This window comes from Girardinichthys multiradiatus, chromosome 14 (assembly GCF_021462225.1).
Source record: "Girardinichthys multiradiatus isolate DD_20200921_A chromosome 14, DD_fGirMul_XY1, whole genome shotgun sequence".
Lineage (NCBI taxonomy): Eukaryota > Metazoa > Chordata > Actinopteri > Cyprinodontiformes > Goodeidae > Girardinichthys > Girardinichthys multiradiatus.
The window spans coordinates 31,769,896-31,794,500 of record NC_061807.1 but is presented as its reverse complement, the minus strand read 5'-3'; the positions used below and the strand labels follow the sequence as shown (position 1 = coordinate 31,794,500).

Genomic DNA, 24,605 nt, shown 5'->3' with positions numbered 1-24,605 from the left:
ATCACAGTTACATTTAAGGAGCACACAGAGCTACAGTTTTACATAGTCAAACATCAATCTTATTTGTTTTAAAAACTTTAAACTGCATACTGGATGTGATTGAATGATTGATTGCATAGAGAAAATGTTCTGATCACTCTACAGCTCTGCTCCTTTATGGGCCCATATGGCTGGTTAGGCAGTTCAACAATAATCACTCAGATATTTAACGAACAGTTGTATATTGTTTATAATGTTTAAATACTTCTCTAAATAATATTATGTGTACTAGCGAATTAAAAGTTAAATATTAGTTTGACTGAATATGATTGAGACGAAAATAGCGTTTTAATTTACCCTACTTGTTCTGGTAATTGATTTTATTTCATTTCATTCAACGTTGTAGCCTCCACTGCCCTCTTCTGGTGGATCGGCGCCACTGAAACGTTCATGTTTAAAGGGACAAAATGTTTTTGTATTTCTTTTTAACTTCACTACCCTGCATTAAATACATTATTCAATTAGCTTAGTAAAGTAATCTGTAAATGATTTTCCCTTTCCCCTTTACTTTTGTTTACTCTGACGTCATTCACCAGGAGCCTTCACGTGTTCGTAACCAGGAAGCGAGTTCAAGCATGTGTCGCATGTATTTCTTTTTCTTCTCTGCCTTCGTAACTCATTTTCGCTTCTGTCATCGGGTTACAGTTTGGGTTTAAGATAATTCCAAAATATTACTACTAATAATAACGAGTTACCAGTGCGACCGTAACAACATTATTCTTGATTTTTACTACGCCCCCAGACTCTCGCACTCGTCTTGATCAACAAAAAACAACCATAAAGGGGATATTTGCAGCGAAACAAGAGGCCTCTGGAGATTTTTGAGTAAAAATAGGGTATTCCTTTCTGCAGATGATGCCTCTGGACCCCGCAAAACAGCAGCTGAGTGAAAAGCAACGGATTTCGCCAGAAATGTGTGAGACCGAGCTGGATGAGGTTTCAGAGCTGATGGATCTGCTGCGCATGGACCTGGAGGCTGATGGAGAGGAAGGAAAGGCTGGGAGAAGAGATGCAGCGTGTTCCGTACGTAGGACAGATGAAAAAAATCTTACAAAAAATGCATGAATCCGAATTTGTTGCTTTATGTGGGATTTCCTTTTTAAATACGGACATGATCGAAAGTTTTAGCAGGGATGCAAAGGTGTTTGGAAAACTTTGCAGCCTCGAATAGCCTTGGTGAGAGGATACATTGCTTTCGGATTATTGTGCAGAGTTATCAGATCCATATGCATTTATAACATGCAGTTTTATAGTTTTAAAGAGACGATTTTATAAAAAAAAAAAAAACCACATATTACTGTATTTTACGAAAAATTATCAGTTTAAGTCTACAAAACCGGGACAAGCGTGGCCAAAATCATTCTCCTCTTGTGTTTGCAATCGTTAATGCCCAAGAAAAGTGTGAAGCTATCATTGCTTTACATCAAAATGATCTCACATATAAGAATATTCCAGCTGTAATAATAGTTTTCAGGAACAGGAACGTAAAGATGAAAGGTTCAGTGACAGTAAAGAAGGCTGCAAGGTTTCCAAGGGTTTCCAGCAACCTCCAACCTACAGATAGATGTTGCTTGTTCAGCAGTTGGAGCATCTGCCTGCACAACAGCCTTATCCTTATAGAAAGCCAGATAGTGGGTGGATAAACAGAAGGCAGAAAATCATTATCAACTCTAATAATAATGATAAGAAAAATTCGCAGTCAGGATTTGGTCCAGAGGTTGATATTCAGCATGTCGGAGTGAACCCCAGAAGTTATAAAGAAGGGTCAATGCTGTAGATATTGACTCTTCACATGAATTTCATTATTTGCTTGTAAAGGTCCTCATAACAAAAACTAATAATACATTTAAAAATAATAATAATCTAAAAATGCTTCAGCAATTTGTTTCACCGCCAAACCCTTTAGCCATCACTGTGCTCAGAGAAGACAATTATCTTAAATATCAACGTATTTCAGATGAACTGTATTCCTTTTTTACAGCATTTAAATGTAACTTAAATGATCATGGTCTAAAACAATGTTTTCCTGAAAGCAAACAGGGTATCAACATATCAACACAGTATCAACATATTCATACAGTGATGCAGCAGCAACATTCTAAATGTAAAAGCTGCTCTGATATATGAATTTAATTTGAACTTTAAGGAATCATTTTTCCTTTACCATAACCCAGTTTTTTGTAATTTCTGTGTTCTAAAGCTCTGAGTAGCTCCTTAACACAATCAATCAAAGATATTAATGTCTTTTATTGGGATTTTATGAGATAAATCACCAAAAAGTAGCCCATCACTGTGAAGAGGAATAAAAGGAGGCATGATTTTCAAAAGCTTTAACAAACCATAGTCTGAAAAGTGATGCATGCAATTGTATTTATGCATACTGTGAACCACCGTTTGTTGCAGTAACAGCTACAAGTCTTTTGCCTACTTTGCACAGCCAGACTGAAATTATGTGCTCCTTCTTTGCAAATAGCTCAACTTTTACTGGACTTTTCTTACAAATGAATATGCTTTGATCTAAAACAGTCCATTGCAGCTCTGGCTGTATGTGTAGGGTTCCTGGTTGCTGGAAGGCTAATCTCTTCCCCAGTCTCAACCCTTCTGCCGCCTCTAATAGGTTTTCTTTTACCTGTTTTTGCCTAATCCCATCTTCCCATAATTTCTGACCAACTTCACTGTCTCTGTTAAGGAAAAGCATCCCACAGCATGATAATGCCACCACCATGTCTCATGGTAGGGATGGTGTGTGTGTTTCATTTTTTTTTTATATTTCATGAGCAGAAGAACGTACTGAGGAAGCAGCGACACTGGGAGAGGCAGCTGGCTGCGAAGAAGAGCAAACGAAAAGAAGAGAAACAGAGGAGGAGGTTGAATCGGGCCCAGGAGTCCGGTAACGATGGAAGAGAATTAAACTGCTGCAGAAATTCTGAGGATTATTATCTAATTCATCAGTTTTTATAATATTTTCTTCTTTTTATCAAGGTGCTAACACAGACCCCGCTCAGTTTACCAAGCGAGTCATGAAGGCAATCACCAAAGAGCGTTTAGCAGCGGCTCGGTCCACAGGTCTCAAGCTCTGTGTGGATCTCAGCATGACGGACTGCATGTCGGACAAGGTGGCTGGTAGACCATCCTTTGTTCTGAGACAAATCCTGTAGAAGTGAGCATAAGAAACTGACTTCCCTCTCGCTCAGGAGATAAGCCGACTTGCAGGCCAGTTAAGACGGCTGTACGGATCTAATAAAAAGGCGACTCGGCCATTCCATCTGTTCCTGACAGACTTAAAAGAGGACAGTCGACTCTACCGGGAGTGTGTTCGAATGAACGATGGCTTCCTCAGCTACACTGTGATTATTGTTCCTATTCATCATTCTTTGATTAACACATTACCATAAACAGTCAGATGATCTCTATGGAACTGTTCTGACTAAAGAGTAAAATAATATTTCACTTTTAAGCTATATTTTATACAACATCTTTCAACATTAATGCTCGATTTCTTGTTGCCTCACTCTCATTTTCCTTTTTTTGTGTCATTTGTTTCTAGATGGAGATAACAGAGGAAAGCTGTTTAGACCTGTTCTCTTCAGAAACCATTGTTTACCTCACCCCAGATGCTCAAGAAGGTCTGGCAAATTTCTGTTAGTTTCTTACGTACACAGATGCATCTCAGTAAAGGAGAATATCATTGAAAAGTTAATTTGTTTCTGTAATTCAATTAAAAAAGGGAAACTCATATATTAAATATATTCATTACACACAAAGAGAAATATTTGAAGTGTTTATGTCTATTGATTTAGATGATGATGAACATCCCAGTTGCTTGTGCGCTTTTCTCTAACACACTTTTTTCTTCCACTTAACTTTCCATTAATGTGCTTAGATACATTGCTCTCTGAGCAACTAGCTTCTTCATCTGACTCTTAAGGGTTACCTTCCCTGTGAAGGGTATAAATCACTGTCTGCTGGACAACTTTCAAGTCGGCAGGCTCATGTCCCATAATTGTGTCGATCAAACATGGCCCTCACGCCATTTCTGTTTAAAACAAAATCAGTTTTCTCTAATATTAATATTCCCTGGGACACAAAATTTTTGATTTTCATTAGCTGTAAACCATAATCATCAAAATGAACAGAAATAAACATATAAAGTATACCACTCTGTATAATGAACCTATATAAAATCAGAGTTTTAGCTTTGAATTGAATTACTGAAATAAATTACCTTTTCAATTATCACGATGCACCAGTATTGCTGTTTATCTATGCAAAATAAGTCCAAATCTTTGGACCTATGGATTTTTATTGCATCTTTTGTCCACCAGAGGCTGCAATTAGACCATGTTTTCTCGCCGTTTAAAGACCAAAAGTGACACAATTAAATATATAAATGAAGCATTAAATTGCTATTTAAATCAGAATCAGAATCAGAAAAGCTTTATTGCCAAGTACGTTTTTGGACATACAAGGAATCTGTTTTGGCGTAGTCGGTGCAATACAATACAAATTAAACAGTATAAACATATCTACAATATAATATAAATTTATGTGCACAGTTTTAAGTGAGTGAGAGTAAATATAGAGCAGTATTGGGTGCGAGAGCAGTACAACAGTGCAGGTGATCATTGTGCAAGTAAAGCAGGAGTCCAAGCTGAGCGTTAATGTAACGCATAGAGTTGCAGGTTACAAGTGTCCTGTCAGCAAAAAAGGGGGGTGTGGGGGAAATATACGTATTTATTTCTTTTTATTGTTGTATATTATTGTGTATTCATGAATCTATTTAATGTCAGGATTACACATCACAGTCAGTGAGCCATGCTAATACTGTTAGGGGAGAAATGCTTAATCTGCACTTAGCTGCTTTTGAGATTTGAAGATAGTGACAGGTTTTAATTATTTCATAATGGACCAAATACTGAAAACATGCAGAACAGACATGGTATATTCATGTCCACATTGTTTCATCGTTTATCACAGCTTTGGAAACGGTGGATGCTGACAAAGTGTACGTCCTTGGCGGTCTGGTGGATGAAAGTATCCAGAAGGTAACATAACACAGACTTTCAAAATAGGCCCATTTAATAAGACTAACTAACTTATTATTTGCCTGTTTTAATCACTACATGCCCTTTGCTGATCAGTTTGACTCATAAATGAATGACTGAGTTGATCTTCAGCTTTCTCGTCATGCTGCTGCAGAAGCTGAGCCATTCAAGAGCCACAGAACTCAGCGTCCACACCACCAGGCTCCCTATAGATGAGTACATGGTGAAGAAAAACAATGTGAAGAATTTCCACTCCAAAATCCTCGCCGTTAATCAAGGCAAGCGTTAATGTCCGTCTCTTAAGTCTTTTATTTTTATTTTTTACCTCCTTTTGAATATTGTGTCTTTGTCCACAGTGTTTGACATCTTGTTGATGTTCTCGGAGACCGGCAGCTGGACACAAGCACTGCAGATGTGGTTTCCTGCAGGAAAGGGTTATGTCATCTCACAAGAAAGCTCAACATGTTTTCCTGCTGCAACACAGACTCAACAGGAGGAGCAATGAGGGAATTAGTATCATGTTTTTTCCAGAGGTTCATATGGACGGACAATAAGCTGCAAAGACTCCTGATATTGCCTGCTAGAAGGTGGTACTCTATGCCGTATTCATGGTTTATGCTACTTGGCACCCAGTTATTAGGTCTCAAAGTTAGGAAACCAAACATGCATTTAGTGTGTTTTCTTTCCTATCAGTCTTACTTACGCTAAGACTCGATAGAAATGTTAGAGCTCAGCCAGCTGGGTGACAAGCTTTAGGTCCAGACTGTTTTTTCAGACGCCTCTCTGATGTTTTCTTCATGGAGAGCTTTCTATTGTCCTCCTGCCTCACAGAATAATTCCACTCCCTCCTTGGATGTTTTTTTGCTTTTTTAAAGCAATTATAAAGTCTCTTCCAAATAGTTTGTCACGTGCCTTTCCTCGCTCCCAATGATGTATGAAATGTAACATTTAAAGCTCTAATTCAGAATACATATTGATAGATGGAAATTTGACAGAATAGTTCAGTAATTTCCATTGTTGTAATTATTTTTTATATTCTGGTAAATGTCCTTGTAGGAATTAATTGAGAGTGGTCATTCAAAGACATTTATTTATAGAAAGTTGAAATATTTTACCAAACGCATCCTAATTTAACCCTTTCATTCGGTAATCACAACAGTGGATAACTATCCAAAACCAGTCTTCCTGTATGTGTGTGTGGTGGTGGATGGTATGCATTTACAAAAGCTACTTCATTGGACTAATCTGGAATATTGAAACATTTTGTATTTCATTCTTACTGCGTTTTCATTTGTTGTTGTGAGACATGCTGAACAAAGAAGGAAGAACTGAGTTTCACAGATATGACTGCAGATGTTCTACCAACATTGGTAATGGAAACGTAACATTTACTTTTACTACATTTACAGTTAACTGGTACTACGGACTGCCCCTAGGTGAAGATGAGTATTTTGTGACCAGTCAATGTTATGTACTCTCTGTTACTCCTATGAATAAAGGAGGAAAATTCTGGCGTTTTGCATTCACTTTGATGGTTGGTTTTCTTTTTTCTCCCTCTAGGGATACAGTCTAGTACACTAGAGTTACAGCTAGAGTTAGGCTGTGGTCTTTAATCCCAATGAGTTTTGTTGAGTGTTGATCTCGATCCTTGCATTTTTGGGGCCTAAAACAATGATTACATGTGAAAATGATTATTTAGTTTGTATTCATTTATTTTTAAAGCAAATATAAGTATTTATTTCTTTTTATTGTTGTATATTATTGTGTATTCATGAATCTATTTAATGTCAGGATTACACATCACAGTCAGTGAGCCATGCTAATACTGTTAGGGGAGAAATGCTTAATCTGCACTTAGCTGCTTTGGAGATTTGAAGATAGTGACAGGTTTTAATTATTTCATAATGGACGAAATACTGAAAACATGCAGAACAGACATGGTATATTCATGTCCACATTGTTTCATCGTTTATCACAGCTTTGGAAACGGTGGATGCTGACAAAGTGTACGTCCTTGGCGGTCTGGTGGACGAAAGTATCCAGAAAGTAACATAACACAGACTTTCAAAATAGGCCCATTTAATAAGATTAACTAGCTTATTGTTTGCCTGTTTAATCAGTACATGCCCTGTCAAATGACAAACCAGGGCAGGAGCTTGTTGTATGAGTGAAAAAAAAGTTAAGGCATTCAAAGATTTCCTTAGAAAACTTGCAATGAATCTTTATGACTATGACTATGCAATGTTTTTAAAAATAATGTTTAGTACTTAGGACAGATGATCCACAGATGTCAACAGAATAATGAAGCATCACTCCAATGTTGTCGTACTCGTACTCGTGGTCTTCCGCTTATCCGGGACCGGGTCGCGGGAGCAGCAGAATCAACAGAGACACCCAGACGTCCCTCTCCCCAGACACCTCCCCCAGTTCCTCCAGGGGGAGCCCAAGACGTTCCCAGGCCAGCCGAGAGACATAGTCCCTCCAGCTTGTCCTGGGCATCATCAGGGACACAGTCAAATGCTTTCTCCAGGTCCACAAAACACATCTGGACCGGTTGGACAAACTCCCAGGAACCCTCGAGTACCCTGTAGAGGGTGTTGCGCTTCGTCCAGTGTTCCACGGCCGGGATGAAAACCATACTGCTCCTCCTGAAGCCGAGGTTCGACTATCGGCCGGACTCTCCTCTCCAACAAAGAACAATGTACTTTTACTGAAATGCTGTCTCAGTTTTAAGCCAGATGTATTTATGTGAATATAATATATAGGCAAAGTTGTTTTGATGTATTTAAATCTATGCACTATGTGGGGTGTTGCTAACTTCTGGAGTCAGTATTTATGAGAAGTATATATTTACTGAGAAAAGCATTGATGTGTTCAATAATTAAAGGACCCTACACATACGTTTTATTTAAAACCAAATACATCAGCATATTTGATTGAGTGAAGGTTTGTGACTGAGAAAAGGTTTAAAGCGAGCTTTTGGGAGACCAAACAGAACCTTTGACTCAAATTCTAGCAGAGTTTTCTGCACAAATGATGTTTAAATGTTAAATACGCTAATCTTTTATCATGACACAGTCTCAGCAGCACACAGATGGATGGATGGTTACAGGCTGGCCTACTATGGCTGGAGCTTGAGAAATATTCCTAATTAACATTCTGCACAGTGTTCTAATGTTTAATGAGTATCAACATAATGTGTTAAAGTGTTTTGATTTACAATCAAAGATAGGCACAAGACTCTTCTGCCATCATCTGCTGGGGAAGCAGCATCAGAGCCAGGGACTTAAAAAAGCTCAAAAGCTGATAAAGAAGTCTGCCTCTGTTCTGGGGACTCCTCTGGAACCTCTGGAGATCATTGTGGAAAGACGGATTCTTCATAAAATGAAGAACATTATGGAGAACCCTGAGCATCCTCTTCACGAGACTGTCCTACAACAACAGAGTGTCTTCAGTCAGAGGCTTCTTCAGATCTGCTGTAAGACGGAGCGCTACAAGAGATCCTTCCTGCCCACAACCATGAGCATCTACAACGGCTCTTAATATGAGCTACAACAACATTTAATTTCCCTTTGGGATTAATAAAGTATTTTTGAATTGAATTGAAGACTTACAAGAAGCAACAAGCAATAGTTTATTAAAGTCTGACATTTTTTTAAAAACTTCACAGCACATTTCTCAGGGTGGTTTTCTCACTTACAGTGCACTCTGATTTATTGCTACTGCACAAGAGTTTGAATAAAAACATGTTTTCAGTCAAAAAAATCAGTGTTTCATGTTACAAAGCTACATATTTGCTACATACGGTGTTTGTATATAAAACGTCATAAAAAAGTAAAATACTGAAAAACCAGAAAATCAAAGTTATAAATAAAAAGTGTGAAGTTAGGAAAATTATACGGTGAAAAATGTTACCTAGCAAATAAATGTATAATAATCTGGCTCATGGTTGTAGATATCAGATGTAATTGTAATTGAAGAATTGGAGCATAATCCTTATGCCTTCTTCTTGGGATGGACTCCCTGCGCCTGTCTCTCAAGAACAAACTGGACCAGCTTCTTCACCCAGATGGACCGAGGGTTGAGACAGACCTTCTCCCCGCTCACCAGATTGGCTCTGATTTGAGAGATAACAATGACATTTAAGACCACGAATAAAGCGGATCTAAAAAAAGCATCCCAACCCATACCAAATATTTTGGACTGGGCGGAAAACGCCTACATGTGGAGGCGTTTACGGGTTATTTATCCTATGCAGAAGCATACACCTTATCTGCTAAACCCAACAACCAGTCATTGTCCCAAAACATGCAATCCATGCTGAAATATTTATCTAATGATATCTGAGATTTCTGGGGCTGTGTTGAAATAGTTCACTGTCCTAACAGGTAGATTTTGATCACACTGGAAAAAGTTTTGAAACAACCAAAAGCACTGATCAGATTTCATGAGTGACTCAGCAGACAAAACCTTATGGCTTTTTTTTAACGTTCATAGTAAGCCCGTGCAGTTGGGAGATGTATTTCACAATCCTGGTACACAGTGAAGGCACGTCATAACATTGTTTTGAATAGTTGTACCATAAGATGCCAGATTTCCATGTAAATCAGAATTAATCTGATCATATCCAAATACATGCAATTCCATGCCAAAACAGCTTATTTTGGTTTATTGTATACATTCTTTGCACTTAATACAGTACCCTCCACACTTATTAGCTCTTCTGCTAAAATAAACTCAGTTTTTAATGAAGCATTGATATCTTTTTATTTAACTCATTTTATAGCAATTTAAATGTAAATTTATTAAGTTTTTAGGAATTTTCAGTTAGCAGCCCTGTTTCCCTAGGATATAAATATGATGTGACACAGAGGCCAATTTTATGAGGACCCATATTCACAATGGCAGCACAAAGTGGCATCTTGGGATCACCAAGGATCCATAAAAACCAGAAGATGCTCTCTACACACCAAGCAGTTGTTTGGGAACAATCCTTGGAAAAAGCCTTTTTCCTTCCACCTTAATTGAGCTTTTTAGCATCAAATCAGGGTTTGGTGTAAAACAAAGGATGAATGTGTGCTAAAGCACATCATGCCCTGTTAGATCTGTTATGTTTCGGGCCTGTTTTTTGTTTAAAGGTCCTAGGAACTTTTCTGGAGGGCATGGCATCATGAACTCCCAAACCCCAAGATACTGCCAGAAAACTGGCAGGGAAATTGGTTGTCATTGGGTCTTTTATCAGGACAATGGACCAACACATATGACCAAATCAACACAGAGATACATCAAACCTTTCAATATCTTTGCAAAGACTTAGAACTGTCCAAGTGTCAAAAGGGGACTGATCAAACTATTAGCAGGGGTGCCAATAATTGTAGCACTGGTGATTTTTTGTTAAAAACTATTTCCTATCATTGGATTCTCACCCCAAAGATTAAATTCACTCTAATTGAGGCTGGATGTTGTAAAATTTTCATTCGGATTATGCATCAATAATAATTATAGACGCTTAATTTCTACCTCATCTTGGGACAAATAAAAAGCACGTTTTGAGGCAAACATGTTCTTCATAATTAAATTTTTAATTTGGGGGAAAAATATATTTTTTGACGTGATATGATGAATGTGTTTCAAAGATCTGTGGTTGTTTTGTTCCTCAAAACTTCTTCTGGAAGTACTGTCCTGCTTACAGCTGTTTTCATGTTATAACAATTTGCTTTTTTTTTTTTTTTTCTTATCAAGACAAAACCAGGAGAAAGAATTCAGAGCAGGGTCAGTCAGTTTTGGCTTCCATAGATGTGGCCCATTATAATTCAGATGGTCTATTAGGATGCTCAAGTTTTTCTCTCCATTTAGATACAATATGTGCTTAACTGTATTTGAAATGAATCCAGTGGGAATTGTTTGTTTTCATATAAAGACTAAGGCTCTTTGCATACAAACAAATCCAAACGTTTGTAGTGATTTGGTGCAATGTATGAAAAAAATCATTTAAACATTATATAGTTTCAATTTCTGATAACTAAAAAAACAATCCAACCTAACATTTTTGTTCCTAATTTACTCACATGACTTCTGATTCAGCACAGTTGGGCCCTTCAGGGACCAGCTTGATGCTCTTCAGGTTTTCCGGAGGGATGATCCTTGACTCGACCTGCAGACACCGACAGTGTGTGTTGAGGTCCCTGCTGATTGGCGGCATTCCTGTCATCAACAGACATAAATAGATTTTTAGCACTCTAACCAGTAAAACAGTCAACCTAGTGAGTTTTTACTTCTTATCTGAGGTTTTGAAAATAAGTTGTGAGTCTAAAATAGGAGTGTCTGATTTACTGTGGGTCATGGGAAGGGTCATAAACATGCACAAACATGCATAAATTTAAAAAACCTTGCAAAAGAATTGATATTTGTGACATTTTCACATTTTGGCATGTTATGAATACAAACTGTAATGTATCTTATTGTGATTTATGTTATGCTAACATAGAGTAGTGTAGAGTTGTAAAGCTGAAGGGAAATGACAGGTCGTTTGCAATTTGTTTTACAAAAAAAAAGAAAAGCATGACGTATTTAGCCCCCCTGAGTCGATATCTTTTGCTGCTATAACTGCAAGCCTCTACAAGCTTTGCACTTCTAGAAACCGACATTGTTCCTCATTCTTCTTCAAAAATAAAAATATCTTAAAACCCAGTCAGATTATATGGAGATTGTCTGTGAAACACAATTTTCAAGACGTGCTGCAGTTTCACCCTTGGATTTAGTCCTGCACTTTGACTAGGCCATTCTACCATATGAATATCCTTTGATCTAAGCCATTCTATTCTAGCTCTGGTTATATTTTTTTGTGTTGTCCTGCTGTAGGGTGAACCTCCACCCCAGTTTAAAGTCTTGTGCTGCCTCTTAAAGGTTTTTCTCTAAGATTATCCTGTATTTAGCTCTATTTATCTGCCCCAGCATCTCTGGCCAGCTTCCCTGTCCTTGCAGAGGAAAAGCATCCCCACACCATGATGCTACCACCACCGAGTTTTAGAATAGGGGTGGTGTCTGGCAAATGTAGGCCATACATAGTATTTTTGCATGTAGACCAAAAAGTTTAGTTTTGGTTTAATCTGATCAGAGCACCTTCCTCTAAATGTTGGCTTTCTTTTAACAATGGGTCTCTCCTTGTCTCTCTTCCATAAAGATGGGATTTGCAGGGATGTTTCTGGTTGTAAAATGACAAAATGTGGACATGTACATGGCTTATAAGCATTTTTGCAGTGTAATACATCACTCTTTTTGACATTTCCTGTTGTATCCTTTTTCAGACTGAGAGTTTGTTTTTCTTTGGCTGCATACAAGTAGGATCTTAATAAGCTGCCAATTCATAAATCAAATCTTTGCAACTTCTACTTTACCCGCATGTTTCATCACATCCAGTAACTTGTGAAATACTCTAAACGACTTATTGACAATGAATCAACACAGTTCCACATTCCCCATGAACACAGCCGCTTTTCGTGAAGCAGCAGTACTACATAATGTAACACCATTGCAGTTTCATGCTCTTATGATGGCATGTGACTCAGATACACTAAGGTCAGATACACATAAGTGTGATCTCAAGGTTGTAATGCATTTTAATCAGAAGTTCTTGAATTGTAAGACTTTACAGGGATCTTTTGTGGATAATCGTACAGAATATGAATTTCAGCATCAGACAAACGTTTAACTAAAAAACATCAATTTATTTAGAAAAATATTTCATATGGCCAAAACCTGCCACCTTTAAATCCTTTCAGACTGTCATATCAGTAGAAAGAGCATACTGGATTGTTCAACAGAAATCTAAAATATGATTCCATGTGAAAGATTTTGATATTTAAATGTTCCTGAACTAGGAAAATAAACATGAGTGTTTCCACTCTGCTGGTTGTTACATACTGTAGTTCCAAGTAAGCACAAGATGTATGATAGTCAATACCTTCGTGCAGTAACAAAACTGTTTCAACTCCTTGATTTTCCCTGGCAACCTTCCTAATTCTGGACATTATTTAAAGGTTTTTGGAGCTCTTACCGTCAGTGAGCACCACCAGGGTCCCGAGCACAAACAGGATGCAGAGCTTCATCTTGTTCCACCAGCCTTTTGTTGGGTTCTCTTACAAAGACAATCAGAAAAACTGTGTCAACTACAACCCTACCTCAGCACTCCAATATTTATACATGCAGTGATCATGTGCTCATCCTGAAATTAGAACAATACCCAAAACGGGGTACGTGTGTGGTTTCACTTTGGTGCGTTCACATGTGCAGCAGCAGAGAGTCATGAGACGGTGGGTTCAGGGAACGACTGAAGGCCCTGCTGAGGTTAAGACACAGCATGCCTGTGGCCAACAGCCACAGAAATTATTCAGACAGGTTTAGCATGTTTATGTGACCAATCAGACAGCAGCGTCTCTGCTCTTATCTGCTTGTTGTGGATTTGGGGAAGAATTCACCTCTGTTCACCCCACTTCTGAGTCCAGAAGACTGCATGATCATCAGATTTAGTTTTGTAAATATTTTGTTTATCTGCTCCCACAGTATGACCCTGAAATGTTGTTATTGTTGAAAGGTGGTTCTACTGGTGTTTCTTTTAATATTGCACAAATAAAACAGTACGCTAAAGTACTACACTTAGTGTCTCTCTGTTATTGCTGAATAGTCCTGTTGTTTTTCATTGCAGCCCCCTTTCTTTTAGGTATTTTAGCTAAATTAATTAATTTAAAATGAATATTCTTCTATCTTTCTGGACATTTTTCATAACTTTTTCAGGCATTGTGTGACACAAAGATGTTCAGGATTTTTGAAGTAGGATTCTGTTAAGATATTATAAACAGTTAATATTATACCCTACAATGGCAGTAGATAACGCTCCTGTTGTCTTCATTTACTACAAATCTAGTAGATTGCCAACTCCAAGAATATCAAAGCAATGTATTTGGGTGATATCTTTTTAACCTTTAAAAAAGGGCTACATGATATTAGAAAAATATGTATTTCCAATGCTAAAGCTGAAAATTGTGATGGTGATATCAGTTATGATTAGCACTCATTTTCTTGACTCCTACCACTGAACAATGTCCCGACCCCTCATTTCAGCCACCACAAAATTGTACTTTAGGTTTGGGCTTTAACGGCAGTTAAGTCCATCCAACCGGACAGATCATTACTATGTAGAGCGTGAAGGTGTGACACTTAAAATATAATGTCCTGCCAAATATTTTACCCAAGCAGGACTTTGCGGTTGTGATATTTCACACAGTCATATTTGGATATTAGGATAACGCTTGGGATTCGATATATCCTGCAGCTCTACTTTAATCTGTAGCCTTTTGTTTGCATTGAGCAATTATTTACAGAGAAGCTGATGATTATTTAATTTACAGGAAATAAAGATACGAGGCAACACTCCACCAAAAATCTTCCTGTGGCGCACTACTTTCCACCATTTTCTCATGTAAATAATTTTTAAATGAAAATATGACCGTTTAAAGATTCCTAAAATAGCTATTACATAAACCATTATGACATTTTTGAGACTGGATTCATTTTAGATTGTCGAACTCTTCTTTGGTTTTGTCCCCTCTTTGACTTGTCATTAGCTCCAGCCTCTGGGACTAACTAATCTGGATTTATGGTAAATGAAGACTCCAGGAGAGTTTCTTCTGCAGATAGGATAAGAAGTTAATACAATTTTAACAGAGCTTAATTTTAAAAATCCTTAACTATCCTTTTTTAGAATGCAGAAAACCTTCAGGTCAGCTCAACCCATCCCCGACTCCTACCCCAGTTTAACTCTTCACATAACTTGTTACTGTAAAAAAATTTATTTGCACTAATGTGGTTAGCCATTCTTTATGAGATGATTTCTCATTTTTATGATTAACTATCTCTGATAAGTTTGTTTTTAGCAGATTTTATAGATTTTATATATTGATCTGATCTGGGTTTGGGGCCCATTGACTGGTTTGATTTTCTCCCCTGATCGAATCACAGTAACTCAGTGATCTCCTGCTAGCAGGTGCTGCTCATTTAGCCTCTTCACCATGTTGTTCCTGTGTAGTTTTGATTGTTTTGTACCTGTTTTGTTGTATGAAATGGAGCTTCCTAGGATGTTTAAACTGATTTTTTAAAATCCTCTCAGAGTCTACTTTAGGGAAATGTACTTTCATGACTCCAGTAATTAATATCTACCTGCAAGTGGATGCATTGCATTATTTTAGTTTGATTTGGAGCCACAATCTCTCATATTTCATAACAGACAACAAAGAAAAATGGGAAAAGAAAAGTGTGATACAAAGATTACAGAAGAAATATATGCAAATAGATTAATCTATACATGAGATTTGAGCAATTTTTATGATTATTTAACTCCATAAATTGTAGAAATACAAATCTGTAAAGTACTCGTTCTCACACTTGTCGTCTTTCGCTTCATCCGGGACTGGGTCGTAGGGGCAGCAGACTCAGTAGAGATACCCAGACGTCCCTCTCCCTAGACACCTCCTCCAGTTCCTCTGGGGGGAGCCCAAGGCGTTACCAGGCCAGCCGAGAGATATAGTACCTCCAGCGTGTCCTAAGTCGTCCCTGGGCCTCACCCCGGTGGGATGTGCCTGGAACACGTCCCGAGGAAGGGGTCCAGGAGGCATCTGGTATAGATGCCTGTGCCGTGATGTTTTCCTGCAGGAAAGGGTTATGTCATCTCACAAGAAAGCTCAACATGTTTTCCTGCTGCAACACAGACTCAACAGGAGGAGCAATGAGGGAATTAGTATCATGTTTTTTCCAGAGGTTCATATAGACGGACAATAAGCTGCAAAGACTCCTGATATTGCCTGCTAGAAGGTGGTACTCTATGCCGTATTTATGGTTTATGCTACTTGGCACCCAGTTATTAGGTCTCAAAGTTAGGAAACCAAACATGCATTTAGTGTGTTTGCTTTCCTATCAGTCTTACTTACGCTAAGACTCGATAGAAATGTTAGAGCTCAGCCAGCTGGGTGACAAGCTTTAGGTCCAGACTGTTTTTTCAGACGCCTCTCTGATGTTTTCTTCATGGAGAGCTTTCTATTGTCCTCCTGCCTCACAGAATAATTCCACTCCCTCCTTGGGTGTTTTTTTGCTTTTTTAAAGCAATTATAAAGTCTCTTCCAAATAGTTTGTCACGTGCCTTTCCTCGCTCCCAATGATGTATGAAATGTAACATTTAAAGCTCTAATTCAGAATACATATTGATAGATGGAAATTTGACAGAATAGTTCAGTAATTTCCATTGTTGTAATTATTTTTTATATTCTGGTAAATGTCCTTGTAGGAATTAATTGAGAGTGGTCATTCAAAGACATTTATTTATAGAAAGTTGAAATATTTTACCAAACGCATCCTAATTTAACCCTTTCATTCGGTAATCACAACAGTGGATAACTATCCAAAACCAGTCTTCCTGTATGTGTGTGTGGTGGTGGATGGTATGCATTTACAAAAGCTACTTCATTGGACTAATCTGGAATATTGAAACATTTTGTATTTCATTCTTACTGCGTTTTCATTTGTTGTTGTGAGACATGCTGAACAAAGAAGGAAGAACTGAGTTTCACAGATATGACTGCAGATGTTCTACCAACATTGGTAATGGAAACGTAACATTTACTTTTACTACATTTACAGTTAACTGGTACTACGGACTGCCCCTAGGTGAAGATGAGTATTTTGTGACCAGTCAATGTTATGTACTCTCTGTTACTCCTATGAATAAAGGAGGAAAATTCTGGCGTTTTGCATTCACTTTGATGGTTGGTTTTCTTTTTTCTCCCTCTAGGGATACAGTCTAGTACACTAGAGTTACAGCTAGAGTTAGGCTGTGGTCTTTAATCCCAATGAGTTTTGTTGAGTGTTGATCTCGATCCTTGCATTTTTGGGGCCTAAAACAATGATTACATGTGAAAATGATTATTTAGTTTGTATTCATTTATTTTTAAAGCAAATATAAGTATTTATTTCTTTTTATTGTTGTATATTATTGTGTATTCATGAATCTATTTAATGTCAGGATTACACATCACAGTCAGTGAGCCATGCTAATACTGTTAGGGGAGAAATGCTTAATCTGCACTTAGCTGCTTTGGAGATTTGAAGATAGTGACAGGTTTTAATTATTTCATAATGGACGAAATACTGAAAACATGCAGAACAGACATGGTATATTCATGTCCACATTGTTTCATCGTTTATCACAGCTTTGGAAACGGTGGATGCTGACAAAGTGTACGTCCTTGGCGGTCTGGTGGACGAAAGTATCCAGAAAGTAACATAACACAGACTTTCAAAATAGGCCCATTTAATAAGATTAACTAGCTTATTGTTTGCCTGTTTAATCAGTACATGCCCTGTCAAATGACAAACCAGGGCAGGAGCTTGTTGTATGAGTGAAAAAAAAGTTAAGGCATTCAAAGATTTCCTTAGAAAACTTGCAATGAATCTTTATGACTATGACTATGCAATGTTTTTAAAAATAATGTTTAGTACTTAGGACAGATGATCCACAGATGTCAACAGAATAATGAAGCATCACTCCAATGTTGTCGTACTCGTACTCGTGGTCTTCCGCTTATCCGGGACCGGGTCGCGGGAGCAGCAGAATCAACAGAGACACCCAGACGTCCCTCTCCCCAGACACCTCCCCCAGTTCCTCCAGGGGGAGCCCAAGACGTTCCCAGGCCAGCCGAGAGACATAGTCCCTCCAGCTTGTCCTGGGCATCATCAGGGACACAGTCAAATGCTTTCTCCAGGTCCACAAAACACATCTGGACCGGTTGGACAAACTCCCAGGAACCCTCGAGTACCCTGTAGAGGGTGTTGCGCTTCGTCCAGTGTTCCACGGCCGGGATGAAAACCACACTGCTCCTCCTGAAGCCGAGGTTCGACTATCGGCCGGACTCTCCTCTCCAACAAAGAACAATGTACTTTTACTGAAATGCTGTCTCAGTTTTAAGCCAGATGTATTTATGTGAATATAATATATAGGCAAAGTTGTTTTGATGTATTTAAATCTATGCACTATGTGGGGTGTTGCTAACTTCTGGAGTCAGTATTTATGAGAAGTATATATTTACTGAGAAAAGCATTGATGTGTTCAATAATTAAAGGACCCTACACATACGTTTTATTTAAAACCAAATACATCAGCATATTTGATTGAGTGAAGGTTTGTGACTGAGAAAAGGTTTAAAGCGAGCTTTTGGGAGACCAAACAGAACCTTTGACTCAAATTCTAGCAGAGTTTTCTGCACAAATGATGTTTAAATGTTAAATACGCTAATCTTTTATCATGACAGTCTCAGCAGCACACAGATGGATGGATGGTTACAGGCTGGCCTACTATGGCTGGAGCTTGAGAAATATTCCTAATTAACATTCTGCACAGTGTTCTAATGTTTAATGAGTATCAACATAATGTGTTAAAGTGTTTTGATTTACAATCAAAGATAGGCACAAGACTCTTCTGCCATCATCTGCTGGGGAAGCAGCATCAGAGCCAGGGACTTAAAAAAGCTCAAAAGCTGATAAAGAAGTCTGCCTCTGTTCTGGGGACTCCTCTGGAACCTCTGGAGATCATTGTGGAAAGACGGATTCTTCATAAAATGAAGAACATTATGGAGAACCCTGAGCATCCTCTTCATGAGACTGTCCTACAACAACAGAGTGTCTTCAGTCAGAGGCTTCTTCAGATCTGCTGTAAGACGGAGCGCTACAGGAGATCCTTCCTGCCCACAACCATCAGCATCTACAACGGCTCTTAATATGAGCTACAACAACATTTAATTTCCCTTTGGGATTAATAAAGTATTTTTGAATTGAATTGAAGACTTACAAGAAGCAACAAGCAATAGTTTATTAAAGTCTGACATTTTTTAAAAAACTTCACAGCACATTTCTCAGGGTGGTTTTCTCACTTACAGTGCACTCTGATTTATTGCTACTGCACAAGAGTTTGAATAAAAACATGTTTTCAGTCAAAAAAATCAGTGTTTCATGTTACAAAGCTACATATTTGCTACATACGGTGTTTGTATATAAAACGTCATAAAAAAGTAAAATACTGAAAAACCAGAAAATCAAAGTTATAAATAAAAAGTGTGAAGTTAGGAAAATTATACGGTGAAAAATGTTACCTAGCAAATAAATGTATAATAATCTGGCTCATGGTTGTAGATATCAGATGTAATTGTAATTGAAGAATTGGAGCATAATCCTTATGCCTTCTTCTTGGGATGGACTCCCTGCGCCTGTCTCTCAAGAACAAACTGGACCAGCTTCTTCACCCAGATGGACCGAGGGTTGAGACAGACCTTCTCCCCGCTCACCAGATTGGCTCTGATTTGAGAGATAACAATGACATTTAAGACCACGAATAAAGCGGATCTAAAAAAAGCATCCCAACCCATACCAAATATTTTGGACTGGGCGGAAAACACCTACATGTGGAGGCGTTTACGGGTTATTTATCCTATGCAGAAGCATACACCTTATCTGCTAAACCCAACAACCAGTCATTGTCCCAAAACATGCAATCCATGCTGAAATATTTATCTAATGATATCTGAGATTTCTGGGGCTGTGTTGAAATAGTTCACTGTCCTAACAGGTAGATTTTGATCACACTGGAAAAAGTTTTGAAACAACCAAAAGCACTGATCAGATTTCATGAGTGACTCAGCAGACAAAACCTTATGGCTTTTTTTTAACGTTCATAGTAAGCCCGTGCAGTTGGGAGATGTATTTCACAATCCTGGTACACAGTGAAGGCACGTCATAACATTGTTTTGAATAGTTGTACCATAAGATGCCAGATTTCCATGTAAATCAGAATTAATCTGATCATATCCAAATACATGCAATTCCATGCCAAAACAGCTTATTTTGGTTTATTGTATACATTCTTTGCACTTAATACAGTACCCTCCACACTTATTAGCTCTTCTGCTAAAATAAACTCAGTTTTTAATGAAGCATTGATAACTTTTTATTTAACTCATTTTATAGCAATTTAAATGTAAATTTATTAAGTTTTTAGGAATTTTCAGTTAGCAGCCCTGTTTCCCTAGGATATAAATATGATGTGACACAGAGGCCAATTTTATGAGGACCCATATTCACAATGGCAGCACAAAGTGGCATCTTGGGATCACCAAGGATCCATAAAAACCAGAAGATGCTCTCTACACACCAAGCAGTTGTTTGGGAACAATCCTTGGAAAAAGCCTTTTTCCTTCCACCTTAATTGAGCTTTTTAGCATCAAATCAGGGTTTGGTGTAAAACAAAGGATGAATGTGTGCTAAAGCACATCATGCCCTGTTAGATCTGTTATGTTTCGGGCCTGTTTTTTGTTTAAAGGTCCTAGGAACTTTTCTGGAGGGCATGGCATCATGAACTCCCAAACCCCAAGATACTGCCAGAAAACTGGCAGGGAAATTGGTTGTCATTGGGTCTTTTATCAGGACAATGGACCAACACATATGACCAAATCAACACAGAGATACATCAAACCTTTCAATATCTTTGCAAAGACTTAGAACTGTCCAAGTGTCAAAAGGGGACTGATCAAACTATTAGCAGGGGTGCCAATAATTGTAGCACTGGTGATTTTTTGTTAAAAACTATTTCCTATCATTGGATTCTCACCCCAAAGATTAAATTCACTCTAATTGAGGCTGGATGTTGTAAAATTTTCATTCGGATTATGCATCAATAATAATTATAGACGCTTAATTTCTACCTCATCTTGGGACAAATAAAAAGCACGTTTTGAGGCAAACATGTTCTTCATAATTAAATTTTTAATTTGGGGGAAAAATATATTTTTGACGTGATATGATGAATGTGTTTCAAAGATCTGTGGTTGTTTTGTTCCTCAAAACTTCTTCTGGAAGTACTGTCCTGCTTACAGCTGTTTTCATGTTATAACAATTTGCTTTTTTTTTTTTTTTTTCTTATCAAGACAAAACCAGGAGAAAGAATTCAGAGCAGGGTCAGTCAGTTTTGGCTTCCATAGATGTGGCCCATTATAATTCAGATGGTCTATTAGGATGCTCAAGTTTTTCTCTCCATTTAGATACAATATGTGCTTAACTGTATTTGAAATGAATCCAGTGGGAATTGTTTGTTTTCATATAAAGACTAAGGCTCTTTGCATACAAACAAATCCAAACGTTTGTAGTGATTTGGTGCAATGTATGAAAAAAATCATTTAAACATTATATAGTTTCAATTTCTGATAACTAAAAAAACAATCCAACCTAACATTTTTGTTCCTAATTTACTCACATGACTTCTGATTCAGCACAGTTGGGCCCTTCAGGGACCAGCTTGATGCTCTTCAGGTTTTCCGGAGGGATGATCCTTGACTCGACCTGCAGACACCGACAGTGTGTGTTGAGGTCCCTGCTGATTGGCGGCATTCCTGTCATCAACAGACATAAATAGATTTTTAGCACTCTAACCAGTAAAACAGTCAACCTAGTGAGTTTTTACTTCTTATCTGAGGTTTTGAAAATAAGTTGTGAGTCTAAAATAGGAGTGTCTGATTTACTGTGGGTCATGGGAAGGGTCATAAACATGCACAAACATGCATAAATTTAAAAAACCTTGCAAAAGAATTGATATTTGTGACATTTTCACATTTTGGCATGTTATGAATACAAACTGTAATGTATCTTATTGTGATTTATGTTATGCTAACATAGAGTAGTGTAGAGTTGTAAAGCTGAAGGGAAATGACAGGTCGTTTGCAATTTGTTTTACAAAAAAAAAAGAAAAGCATGACGTATTTAGCCCCCCTGAGTCGATATCTTTTGCTGCTATAACTGCAAGCCTCTACAAGCTTTGCACTTCTAGAGACCGACATTGTTCCTCATTCTTCTTCAAAAATAAAAATATCTTAAAACCCAGTCAGATTATATGGAGATTGTCTGTGAAACACAATTTTCAAGACGTGCTGCAGTTTCACCCTTGGATTTAGTCCTGCACTTTGACTAGGCCATTCTACCATATGAATATCCTTTGATCTAAGCCATTCTATTCTAGCTCTGGTTATATTTTTTTGTGTTGTCCTGCTGTAGGGTGAACCTCCACCCCAGTTTAAAGTCTTGTGCTGCCTCTTAAAGGTTTTTCTCTAAGATTATCCTGTATTTAGCTCTATTTATCTGCCCCAGCATCTCTGGCCAGCTTCCCTGTCCTTGCAGAGGAAAAGCATCCCCACACCATGATGCTACCACCACCGAGTTTTAGAATAGGGGTGGTGTCTGGCAAATGTAGGCCATACATAGTATTTTTGCATGTAGACCAAAAAGTTTAGTTTTGGTTTAATCTGATCAGAGCACCTTCCTCTAAATGTTGGCTTTCTTTTAACAATGGGTCTCTCCTTGTCTCTCTTCCATAAAGATGGGATTTGCAGGGATGTTTCTGGTTGTAAAATGACAAAATGTGGACATGTACATGACTTATAAGCATTTTTGCAGTGTAATACATCACTCTTTTTGACATTTCCTGTTGTATCCTTTTTCAGACTGAGAGTTTGTTTTTCTTTGGCTGCATACAAGTAGGATCTTAATAAGCTGCCAATTCATAAATCAAATCTTTGCAACTTCTACTTTACCCGCATGTTTCATCACATCCAGTAACTTGTGAAATACTCTAAACGACTTATTGACAATGAATCAACACAGTTCCACATTCCCCATGAACACAGCCGCTTTTCGTGAAGCAGCAGTACTACATAATGTAACACCATTGCAGTTTCATGCTCTTATGATGGCATGTGACTCAGATACACTAAGGTCAGATACACATAAGTGTGATCTCAAGGTTGTAATGCATTTTAATCAGAAGTTCTTGAATTGTAAGACTTTACAGGGATCTTTTGTGGATAATCGTACAGAATATGAATTTCAGCATCAGACAAACGTTTAACTAAAAAACATCAATTTATTTAGAAAAATATTTCATATGGCCAAAACCTGCCACCTTTAAATCCTTTCAGACTGTCATATCAGTAGAAAGAGCATACTGGATTGTTCAACAGAAATCTAAAATATGATTCCATGTGAAAGATTTTGATATTTAAATGTTCCTTAACTAGGAAAATAAACATGAGTGTTTCCACTCTGCTGGTTGTTACATACTGTAGTTCCAAGTAAGCACAAGATGTATGATAGTCAATACCTTCGTGCAGTAACAAAACTGTTTCAACTCCTTGATTTTCCCTGGCAACCTTCCTAATTCTGGACATTATTTAAAGGTTTTTGGAGCTCTTACCGTCAGTGAGCACCACCAGGGTCCCGAGCACAAACAGGATGCAGAGCTTCATCTTGTTCCACCAGCCTTTTGTTGGGTTCTCTTACAAAGACAATCAGAAAAACTGTGTCAACTACAACCCTACCTCAGCACTCCAATATTTATACATGCAGTGATCATGTGCTCATCCTGAAATTAGAACAATACCCAAAACGGGGTACGTGTGTGGTTTCACTTTGGTGCGTTCACATGTGCAGCAGCAGAGAGTCATGAGACGGTGGGTTCAGGGAACGACTGAAGGCCCTGCTGAGGTTAAGACACAGCATGCCTGTGGCCAACAGCCACAGAAATTATTCAGACAGGTTTAGCATGTTTATGTGACCAATCAGACAGCAGCGTCTCTGCTCTTATCTGCTTGTTGTGGATTTGGGGAAGAATTCACCTCTGTTCACCCCACTTCTGAGTCCAGAAGACTGCATGATCATCAGATTTAGTTTTGTAAATATTTTGTTTATCTGCTCCCACAGTATGACCCTGAAATGTTGTTATTGTTGAAAGGTGGTTCTACTGGTGTTTCTTTTAATATTGCACAAATAAAACAGTACGCTAAAGTACTACACTTAGTGTCTCTCTGTTATTGCTGAATAGTCCTGTTGTTTTTCATTGCAGCCCCCTTTCTTTTAGGTATTTTAGCTAAATTAATTAATTTAAAATGAATATTCTTCTATCTTTCTGGACATTTTTCATAACTTTTTCAGGCATTGTGTGACACAAAGATGTTCAGGATTTTTGAAGTAGGATTCTGTTAAGATATTATAAACAGTTAATATTATACCTACAATGGCAGTAGATAACGCTCCTGTTGTCTTCATTTACTACAAATCTAGTAGATTGCCAACTCCAAGAATATCAAAGCAATGTATTTGGGTGATATCTTTTTAACCTTTAAAAAAGGGCTACATGATATTAGAAAAATATGTATTTCCAATGCTAAAGCTGAAAATTGTGATGGTGATATCAGTTATGATTAGCACTCATTTTCTTGACTCCTACCACTGAACAATGTCCCGACCCCTCATTTCAGCCACCACAAAATTGTACTTTAGGTTTGGGCTTTAACGGCAGTTAAGTCCATCCAACCGGACAGATCATTACTATGTAGAGCGTGAAGGTGTGACACTTAAAATATAATGTCCTGCCAAATATTT

General features: G+C 37.9%; 3 protein-coding genes across 4 annotated transcripts; 1 reads left to right on the top strand and 2 right to left on the bottom strand.

The window, feature by feature from the left end:
- The first annotated feature begins 500 nt into the window (after nucleotides 1-500).
- trmt10b (tRNA methyltransferase 10B) lies at nucleotides 501-16,889 on the top strand. 2 transcript variants are annotated; one of them, XM_047386095.1, is made up of 9 exons: nucleotides 501-1,062; nucleotides 2,821-2,929; nucleotides 3,022-3,155; nucleotides 3,234-3,386; nucleotides 3,587-3,665; nucleotides 5,017-5,084; nucleotides 5,239-5,362; nucleotides 5,441-5,518; nucleotides 15,798-16,889. In XM_047386095.1, the coding sequence occupies exons 1-9, from the start codon at nucleotides 892-894 to the stop codon at nucleotides 15,866-15,868; spliced, it is 987 nt and encodes a 328-aa protein (XP_047242051.1). In that variant the 5' UTR covers nucleotides 501-891; the 3' UTR covers nucleotides 15,869-16,889. The 2 variants fall into 2 exon arrangements, with proteins under 2 accessions (XP_047242051.1, XP_047242050.1); XM_047386094.1 differs by lacking the exon at nucleotides 15,798-16,889 and having other exon boundaries at nucleotides 517-1,062; nucleotides 5,441-6,610.
- Nucleotides 8,706-13,297, bottom strand: LOC124880760 (interleukin-8-like). The gene is made up of 3 exons (XM_047386096.1): nucleotides 13,141-13,297; nucleotides 11,153-11,288; nucleotides 8,706-9,201 (listed from the first exon to the last, which is right to left on the bottom strand). The coding sequence occupies exons 1-3, from the start codon at nucleotides 13,190-13,192 to the stop codon at nucleotides 9,081-9,083; spliced, it is 309 nt and encodes a 102-aa protein (XP_047242052.1). The 5' UTR covers nucleotides 13,193-13,297; the 3' UTR covers nucleotides 8,706-9,080.
- Nucleotides 16,890-19,043: 2,154 nt separating the features above from the next.
- LOC124881077 (interleukin-8-like) lies at nucleotides 19,044-23,575 on the bottom strand. The gene is made up of 3 exons (XM_047386569.1): nucleotides 23,419-23,575; nucleotides 21,430-21,565; nucleotides 19,044-19,478 (listed from the first exon to the last, which is right to left on the bottom strand). Exons 1-3 carry the CDS (start codon nucleotides 23,468-23,470, stop codon nucleotides 19,358-19,360), a joined length of 309 nt encoding a protein of 102 aa, XP_047242525.1. The 5' UTR covers nucleotides 23,471-23,575; the 3' UTR covers nucleotides 19,044-19,357.
- Nucleotides 23,576-24,605: the final 1,030 nt, after the last annotated feature.

Coding starts and splice junctions, on each gene's coding strand:
- trmt10b (XM_047386095.1), top strand. CDS start 892: ATGATGCCTCTGGACCCCGCAAAACAGCAGCTGAGTGAAAAGCAACGG. Junction 2,930..3,021: donor GAATCGGGCCCAGGAGTCCG/GTAACGATGGAA, acceptor CTTTTTATCAAG/GTGCTAACACAGACCCCGCT. Junction 3,387..3,586: donor ATGGCTTCCTCAGCTACACT/GTGATTATTGTT, acceptor ATTTGTTTCTAG/ATGGAGATAACAGAGGAAAG.
- LOC124880760 (XM_047386096.1), bottom strand. CDS start 13,192: ATGAAGCTCTGCATCCTGTTTGTGCTCGGGACCCTGGTGGTGCTCACT. Junction 11,289..13,140: donor CCTGGTGGTGCTCACTGACG/GTAAGAGCTCCA, acceptor TGTTGATGACAG/GAATGCCGCCAATCAGCAGG. Junction 9,202..11,152: donor TGTGCTGAATCAGAAGTCAT/GTGAGTAAATTA, acceptor CTCTCAAATCAG/AGCCAATCTGGTGAGCGGGG.
- LOC124881077 (XM_047386569.1), bottom strand. CDS start 23,470: ATGAAGCTCTGCATCCTGTTTGTGCTCGGGACCCTGGTGGTGCTCACT. Junction 21,566..23,418: donor CCTGGTGGTGCTCACTGACG/GTAAGAGCTCCA, acceptor TGTTGATGACAG/GAATGCCGCCAATCAGCAGG. Junction 19,479..21,429: donor TGTGCTGAATCAGAAGTCAT/GTGAGTAAATTA, acceptor CTCTCAAATCAG/AGCCAATCTGGTGAGCGGGG.